At 38.5% G+C, this 9640-nt stretch overlaps 1 protein-coding gene across 2 annotated transcripts in view; it reads left to right on the forward strand.

Moving 5' to 3' along the window:
- dennd1b (DENN/MADD domain containing 1B) overlaps positions 1 to 7552 on the forward strand; it is a 328593-nt gene extending 321041 nt beyond the window's left edge. For both annotated transcript variants that reach the window (XM_073063504.1, XM_073063505.1), the window contains 2 exons: positions 2685 to 2901; positions 3388 to 7552. In XM_073063504.1, coding sequence (XP_072919605.1) covers positions 2685 to 2901; positions 3388 to 3924 — 754 coding nt within the window. In that variant the 3' untranslated portion in view covers positions 3925 to 7552. The remainder of the gene's footprint in view (positions 1 to 2684; positions 2902 to 3387) is intronic.
- Positions 7553 to 9640: the final 2088 nt, after the last annotated feature.

Raw genomic sequence — 9640 nt, forward strand, 5'->3', positions numbered from 1 at the left:
TGGAGGACGTGCATAGGTTATATGCAAATACTAATCAATTTTATATAACGGACTTGAGCATCGGCAGATTTTGGTATCCGCGGGAGGTCCTGGAACCAATTCCCTGCGGACAGCGAGGGATGACTGTACTAACAAATCACATGTAGAATCAGAGGAACCAACACACTCTCAATCAAGCGTGCCTTCTGTGCCATCCCATGCCCACACTAAGGAAAATCGGACCACCTGGCTGCACTTTTACACCCTGAGTATAGGCAGAGATTGAAGACAGCAGCACCAGTAGTGAGGACCAAGAAGGTTTGGACAAGGGAGACACAGGAGCACTTACAGGACTGCTTTGAATCGGTGGACCGGACTGTATTCAGGAATTCATTTTCGCGTCTGAATGAATATGCCACAGCTGTCACTGACTTCATTAAAACCTGTGGATGAGTGTGTGCCTATGAGACCTTACTTCACATACCCAAATCAAAAGCTATGGATGAACCAGAAGGTCCATAGTCTGCTAAGGGTTAGAGCTGTGGCTTTCAAGTCTGGTAACCCAGGTCTGTACAAGAAAACTGAGTATGACTTATGGAGAGTTATTTAAAGAGCTAAGGAGCAATTCTGAACAAGGTTGGAGGTGACATCAGATGCACATCAACTCTGGCAGGGGTTTGCAGGGCACTACTTCCTACAAAGTGAAACCAAACATTATGAACAGCAATGATGCTTCACTCCCAGACAAGCTCAACACCTTTTATACTCGCTTTGAAAGGGAGAATAAAACTACAGCTATGAGGATCTCTGCAACACCCGATGACCTGTGATCTCTGTCTCAGAAGCTGATGTCAAGGTGTTGTTCAAGAGGGTGAACGTGCAAGGTGACAGGCCCCAATGGAGTACCTGGTAGGGCTCTGGAAACCCGTTCAACCAACTCATGGGGCTGTACTAAAACATTTTCAATCTCTCATTACCATAGTTGGAAGTTTCCACCTGTTTCGAAAGGGCAACAATTATACCAGGTCTTTGGCGGATGCGATCTCATTGGTGCTCCATTTGGCCTGAGATCACCTGGCCAATACAAATTCCTCTGTCAGGATGCTGTGTATTGACTGCAGCTCAGTGTTTAACACCTTCATTCCTACAGTTCTGATTGAAAAGTTCCAGAATCTGGGCCTCTGCACCTCCCTCTGCAACTGAATCCTCGACTTCCTCACCAGAAGACCACAATCTGTGCAGATTAGAAATAACATCTTCACCTCACTGACAGTCAACACGGGTGCCCCTCAGGGATGTATGCTTAGCCCACTGCTCTACTCTCCCTACATCCTTGACTGTGTGGCTAGGCACAGCTCAAATGCCATCTATAAATTTGCGGATGATACAACCATCGTTGGCAGAATCTCTGATGGTGATGAGGGGACATACAGGAGTGAGATATTCCAGTTAGTTGAGTGGTGTCACAGCAACAACCTTGCACTCAACATCAGTAAGACCAAAGAACTGATTGTGGACTTTAGGAATGGTAAGACGAGGAAACACACAACAGTCCTCATAGAGGGATCAGAAGTAGAGAAGGTGAGCAATCTCAAGTCCTTGGGTGTCAATATCTCTGAGAATCTAATCTGGATCCAACATATCAATGCAGCTACAAACAAGACATGAGAGCACTTGTATTTCATTAGGAGTTTGAGGAGATTTAGAATGTCAGCAAAAACACTTGCAAATTTCTACAATGTACTACGGAGAGCTAGTGTGGTGCAGGGGCTGGGGGTGGGGGCCGGGGCGGCTACTGCACAGGATCGAAGTGAGCGCAGAGTGTTATAAAATTAGTCAGCTCCATCATGGGCACTAGCCTCCATAGTATTCAGGATATCTTCAAGGAGTGGTGCCTCAGAAAAGCGGCATCCATTATTAAGGAACCCCACCACCCAGGGCATGCCCTCTTCTCATTGCTACCATCAGGAAGGAGGTACAGAGGCCTGAAGGCAGACACTCAACAGCAGCTTCTTCCCCTCTTTGTTCTGATTTCTGAATGGACATTGAAACCATGAGCACTACTGCACTACTCTTTATTTCCTATTTTTGCACTACTTATTTAACTATTTAATATTTTTACTGTAATTCACAGTTTTTACTCTATTATCATATATTGCATTGTGCTGATTCCACAAAGTTAACAAATTTCATGACATATGCCAGTGATATTAAACCTGACACTGAAGTTGAGTGTTTTTGAGGTTATTGTCAACATGGTGAGAAATGCTGAGAACAAAATGAAACTTCACTGGTAAGATCAGCCAGATCTACTTTCATTTTCCAGGATATTGCTATTCTCAGCAACCAGACTGGCTTGCCAGCTGAGGGTGTGGGAGCAGACATAACTAAGTTCTTATATTCTTTGAGTTTTTTCCCCCTTATGACTCTGCAAGCCAGTGCTGTAATGAACAGAATTATAAGATCTCGCCACTTAGATATCCAAATGGATGTTCATCGCTTTTGATGTTATCCAAGTTTTACAGACGTTTAAAACAAATGCAAGAAACTTAAGTGTTTTTACGTATTAAGCATTTAAAGTACTTTTTTGTTAGTTTTTGATTAAAAAAAATTCAATGTATTCATAAATGGTAGATAATTTTTTTGTGCAGTTGGTGATACTAACTTCAAGAAGCCAAGCCACTTAAAGCATTTATGTACCATAGGTTATCATCTGAAGACAGTGGAGAAATATGTGCCTATATCGAGGATAGTGATGAATCTGAACAAATGGAATTGGAGTCACAATCTCCAGGCCAGATGGACCTGTTGGGAGAGATCCTCGACACCCTCAGTACCCACAGTTCAGACCAAGGGAAGCTGTGTGCAGCAAAGAGCCTGGACTTTTTCAAATCAATGGATGATGTCAGTTATAAAACTAGGGTGAGTGTATGTATTCCACTTCAAGGGTCACAGTTGTACATCAGAATAAAATATTGATTTGTTTCAAGGGACTTTGTATTCAAGCTTTAAGTGTTCAGAATCTCAAGCTTTTTCATTCAAGTTGTTTTGCTTGAAAGATTAACAAAGTTTTTATTGAAATTTTCTTGTGCATATGTTTTAGTTGGTTAACAAGGAATGCCACAGAGGCAGTACATGGAGGTACCTTTATTAAGACTGTCAACCTCTATTCTGGCATACAATGTTACGGAGTTTTAATTTGGAAAGAAAATATGAGGGAAAATCAAAAATTAACATCACTTAATTTGTTTAAGTTATAACTTAGAAAATGTTAACTCTCCAAAAGTGATAAAGGAATAGTCATTTTGTGTAAGAGATTTGGGTTAGGCTTCCATATCTGACAACTGTTTGTTTTATTTTTGTCAGTTTTTTGTCTCTCAAATCTGATTTTTCGTTTCATTTTCTTAGAACAAGTCCAATACTCCAAGCGAGGGGAACCTGGCTGAACTCGGTGGGCAGTGCAACGATCACCTGAGTTGGCACCTGGGACAAGATGATACTACTGTCCACAGAAAGCCCCTTCCACCATCTCCAAGGAAGTCGTTTTATAACTCTTCTGAAGATCCAATCACTTTTGAAGCAACGCCTTGTGAAAACTCCATTGAGTTTGTTGAAGAGTTGACAGTCTTCCCGAAACTGCATAATGACTCATCATATAAAGATTCACTGGGAACTCATTCCTCTTGCAAAGAAATGAGCCAGGAGGTCAAAGTTTCAGCCAAACAGGAACCAAAACGAACACTAACTAGTGAAGACAAAGAGCAGTGTGAAAATACACCAAAAAACCCATCCACTTTAGTCCCTTGGGAAAAAGATGATATTGAGGCTGAACTTTTGGAACCCACAAGTGAAATAGACCTACTTAAGGAGATTGACTGTTTATGTTCCAGAATTCAAACTGGTCACACCATTTCCAGTGTAGGTGCTTCCACCTCCAACACCTAGTGTGAAAGTACAGCAGTGTTTTAAGCTGGGTAGATTTAGCTAACTATTTAAGTGTTTGTTAGACTGCAGAAAGGGGGAAGAAATCTTGGACTCTTTAAGTGCAGAATAAGTAAAAATGCACTGCCTCATTGAATTATGCAAGATGAAATACAGATTGTCTTATAGTTTTAAACATTTAACATACATTTCTAAAATGACTGGTAAGATCACTTCTGATTTATAGACTTGGGCTAAACAATTGGCTACAGGTTATTGCTTAGGTGGTCATAATATATTGGTTAGTCAACAATTCTTTAGTCTTGTGCATAGTAGTTTCCTTTTCAATCAAGTCCTGTTGGAAGTGAAAGAATTAACATTAACTCCAAGTACCAAAAGAGCAGACTTACATTTCTCCCTTGATATAGGAGGTTGTAATTTCCTTTCATAGTTGGTGAGAATTCTTCATGTTATTCCAACCGATTCAGACTTTCCAGTCAAATGTTGTATAGATTCATAGAGTCACACAGAGCAGAAGTAGATCCTTTGGTCAACTCATCCATGCTGCCGATCTATACAGATTCCATTTGACTGAGTTTGACCCATAACACTCTAAGCCTTTCCTATCCATACACCTGTCCAACTGTACCTGCCTCCATAATGAACGGGCAAGTTTTTCACACACAGAGTAGTGGGTATGCGAAATAAACTGCCAGCGGAGTTGGCAGTAGAAACAATTTACAAGACTTATGGACAGGCACATAGATATTAAGAAAGGTTTAGAGGAATATAGTGAACTAAATTCTTGCAAATGTTATATGAAATCTACATACATTACCTAGCACAGTGGAGTCAGTAATAGATTCACCAGATCTCAGTAGCCAATGAGGGGGGAACAGTAGTCATCGCTCTTTGCAATTCCTTTCACTAAACCCTCCTCAGCCCATTCTGTGCTATTTTAGTATATCTATAAGCTGGATACGCTGAATTATTTAAACAGTCCAATTGTATTTTATCTGTTCTTCCATTATCTATGCTTTACCTATGCTAATGATGAAATATGCAGTAAATTAATGCCAAATAACCCAAGGTCCTGCCTTAAAAATACAGAAATCCTTGATCTTCATGTAGCATCTTTCTCAAATCATATGGTACTTAAATGGTACAAACCTGAATATGCTTGAAATCAACCCATTAAGCAATAATTACTAGGGATGGCAATGCAACTGTGGTTAGTTAAGGGAGAGATTAAAACAAAACTCCTGTGGAGATAATGCTGTATTTTATAACATTAGCAATCAGTTAGGTTTTTATCAATGAGTTTTCAATCCATGGCTTCCTGAAACGAGTTGATTTGTTTCTCACCCACCCCAGCATCTTTAATGTTGGCTCATTTGAACCTCGGAGTGATATACTCAGTAGAAAACAAATTTTCAGGACATTCAATTAGTTATCTTGGGACCTCATTTAGGGATTCTGGCTTGTGTTAAAATACAGGCGTTAACACTTTGATAAGGATTTGAGTGTTATCAATTTTCTTAATATAATCTTGGTGTAAAGTATTTCATTTTTGAATTGAACAATTGTGCACAAATGCTTTAGGTGTTAATAGTGAAATATTGTGTCTTAGAATGTGTTGTGATAGAGCTGGTCTGTGTAAGTGACAACCGACACTGGTATCGAAGGGAAAAGAAGAACCTGTTACACCCTTGGTTCACAATGGTACTTCTATAGGTACAAACAGGGAAAATAAGTATTAGGATAGTTGACAGCATATTAAATCCAATGATTCTAGTAACTTGTGCTACACTAATGTTTAATACTTTTAAATATTTAGATTCACTCGGTTACTTTATTACGATAAATATTGCCTTGCACTCTTTGTTACTGGGGCCAAGTGATAAATTTTGGCCCTCTGTTGCTCTGTTCTAATTTTCCTTTTACTTTTTATTGGATGTTGTTAAAGGAATCCAATTGTTAATTTTTCAGAGATACAAATATAACTTTTTTAAATACCTGGTACTTCACTGCAGCAAAGTCTGGAATAGGTGCCTTAATGAAAACATGAATGATGGTACTGAATTTTACTTTGGAAACTGGAACAATTTTTGAGCAAAAAATGAGAATATAATGTGTATCAGAAGATGTCATGTGCACTGACGTTTCAAGGTGTAATGTTATTTCCATGCTACATAGGTTTTATATCAAAACAGAAAGTCAGCATGATAATCCTAATTGATATACCTCAGACTTCCCAAAAACTCAAATCAATCTGAGTTTTTATTTTTAATGCTCTCTTAATCAAACATGCTATTGTCTTTAGTTTATATATTGAAAATAATTTAAATACCGCCTATTTCTTAGTCCAGAAGGCATAATATCCTTTTTATAATAATTTTGTGCAATATGAATCCTATTTACCAATGGTTTGTATTTCAGATGTGGTTCTTAAGTTAGATTTTTATACAATGACTTTTTAATAATGAAGTTAAACACAGAAGCAGCATACAGTTTGAGTAAACATTAAATCTTGCTCCATTGTCAACTACAGAGTCAAGGAATAAGCCAAGAGGTCTTTAGTGAATAAGGATCATTGCTGATTTATCATTAATTGAGGTTTTTTAATTTCCTACCCCAGTATCTTATTCGATCAATAATCTATTACCTTCTGACAAATGCTCCAAACGTGTTGCATAGCTTGTATCACATACGCAAATTGGAGTGCACTTTTTAAATATGCAATATTTTGTTAAACTGTCTTGTTTTTTGTATTTATCTGTTCATCTATATAAGTGTCCACCACTGTTATGGCTGTCTGAGTCCTATAATGTGCACATGATGTTCACCATGTAAATTACTTACAAGTGTAATTTATGCAATTGTTTGTATTATTGCTCACTTAAACATCTATCTAAAACATAATTGATAATGAGTCACACAAAACTGTTAGATTAAAGTTGTGTTAATATGTCAAGATTTTGTAAATACCACCTGGCCTATTGCTTAAGTTCTATTCAACAGTAATACCATTTAATTGTATATCTCAGATGAGCCTAGGTTTTTATCAGAGTAGTTGTGCATGAGTCTATTGAAAAATCCAGCCATTTGGCTCATAAACTTTGAACTAATGATCTGTACAATTGCCATTTATGCCAATTGCAATGAAAATGTTCCGTTCACGGAGCTTATTTGTACGGACCATCCATTTTTATCCATATTAACATGGTGAAGGCTGTTTTCTACGGTATCTTTTCTATGATTGAAAAATTAAAATGGAAGAAAATTACACTCATAGCTGTGTGGTCTCCAGCCATATTCAAATTGGTCTTGATGTTCCAGCTGTCTGCTCTTTTTATATACTGAGGCAGAATGTAATAATTTCTTTAGAATAAACATTTCTGGACATTTATATGAATTCATTTCTAATTCAGGCCATGTCTAAACTGAAAACCAATAACATTTCATCAGAGCCAGTATGTACAGTGATGTGGAAGCTTGATGTCTTTGGTTGATCTGTTTTCTGATGGTTGTCCAAGCTGCTGTATAATGTTGAGGAGAATAATGCAAAATTGGCTGAATAAAGTTATTCTTGCGACTTTGCAGAGCTGTGCTTTGCTTTTGCAAACAATAAAATTTCAATTTTACATTCAAATGTTTTGTTCAACCTATTTCTCTTTAAAGCCTTGTGATTCTGATTTTGAAATCAGAAGAACCTACTCTGTGGATTCAGATCATGTGATCTTATCAAAGGGGCAAATAGAGGCACAGGAAATGAGTGCAATTGTGAAAGGTTCCAGCAAACAGAGCAAGAAATCATACACTCAGTGGCCACTTGATTAGGTACCTCCTGTATCTACAAAATGGCCACTGAGTCTGTGGTCTTCTGCTGCTGTAGCCCACCCACCTCGAAGTTCAACATGTTGTGCATTCAGAGATGCTCTTCTGCACACCACTGTTGTAACGTGTGGTTATCTGAGTTGCTGTTGCCTTCCCATCAGCTTGAACTAGTCTGACCATTCTCCCCTGACCTTGCTCATTAATAAGCCGTTTTCGCCCACAGAACTACTGCTCACTAGATTTTTTTTTTTGTTTTTCACACTATTCTCTGCTAGCTCTGTTGTGTGTGAAAATCCCAGGAGATGAGTAATTTCTGAGATATTCAAACCACCCCTTCAGGCACCAACAATCATTCCAAGGTCAAAGTCACTGAGATCACAGTATTTTCCACATTGTGATACTTGCTCTGAACAACAACTGAACCTGTTTACCATGTCTACATTGAGATGCTGCCACATGATTCGCTGATTAGGTATTTGCATTAACAAGCAGGTGTACAGATGAAAAGTGGCCAGTGAGTATATATTCAGTTTAAAACACTAATGACCATGTGCTGAAAGATTTGATTTTTTTGCAATGTCTGTCACATGTAGGTACACACTTTATAGGCAATAACCTCTACGTTTGTTGTCCTTCTTTCTCCCACACACTACAGACTAGTATACATCTTAAGATATGATGAGTTTGCTCGGTATGTGTTGATTCCATCGACCCCACCACAGTACATGAGAAGATCTACACGTCTATATTCCCTTGCAACATCAGAAGAACCATTTTGGCCCAAGACTTTGCCAGCTTACCCAGCTGTTCTGTTCTCCTACTAGTTTTGTTCCATAACCTATTACTTCCACATTACCATTAACCTTCCCCAGAAGTCCTGACGGTCTCGGCCCAAAACGTGGACAGCACTTCTCCTTATAGATGCTGCCTGGCCTGCTGTGTTCCACCAGCACTTTGTGTGTGTTGCTTGAATTTCCAGCATCTGCAGATTTCCTTGTGTTTGCCCAGAAGCTACCACTCACTTACACACCAGGGGCAATTTATCACAGCCAATTAACTGGCCAAGAGACACATGGTTGGAATATGAAAGAATGCAAACTCAAAGCAGTGAGCACCAACGGGCACAGTTGAATCTAGCTTACTGAAACTGTAAGTACGCAGCTTTACCTGCTGAACCACTCTGCTGCTTCAAGCTAAGATGTGTACAGGTTCGAAAACAAATTGCTTTACTTTTTTTTGTTGTCTTTTGGGAAAACTAAAGGAGTTCAGCTTATGGTTCTACCCAAATACTCAAAATAACGCTATATACGTGACACTGTTTTTAGCAATAATTTAATTATATAATCAAGTTCCATTGAAAATAGAGTTTGCTTGTAAAATGTCAACTTTTAACATTTTAAAACAGTGGTAAGTGGAGAGATACAGACAAACTAACTAGAATATTATTTAGGGTAACAGTTCAAAAATTGACCTTCAGCGTATCATGTATTCTGTCAATCTGTCTCAATCGGAGACAAATGTTTGTTCAGTACCTTTGTAATATACCTTCATTTGAACACAAATAGTTCCCATTAATTGTGCCTGGAGGAGATTGTTGTTCAACAGACAATGCAGTTGCCATGGCTTCTGAACAATAGGAATGGATTCATGATGCACCTTTGATTGGGTTGATGAGTCAGCTCTTGGCGTGAAGAGCTGAAAGATGAAGTCAGAGACTATGCTATTATTTAATTCAATGAGTTGTTCTCACTGTCTCCCTGTCATTAGAAAGATCTGATTGTATAAAATGTATTATTCTGTATATTATGATGAAAATGAAATTGGGAACCTTGCTGTTTAAAATGTTGGCCAGACTTGCAAGGAAATATTAACAATTCCGTGCGCATTTCCAATGCATTCAGGA

This window comes from Hemitrygon akajei, chromosome 12 (assembly GCF_048418815.1).
Source record: "Hemitrygon akajei chromosome 12, sHemAka1.3, whole genome shotgun sequence".
NCBI lineage: Eukaryota > Metazoa > Chordata > Chondrichthyes > Myliobatiformes > Dasyatidae > Hemitrygon > Hemitrygon akajei.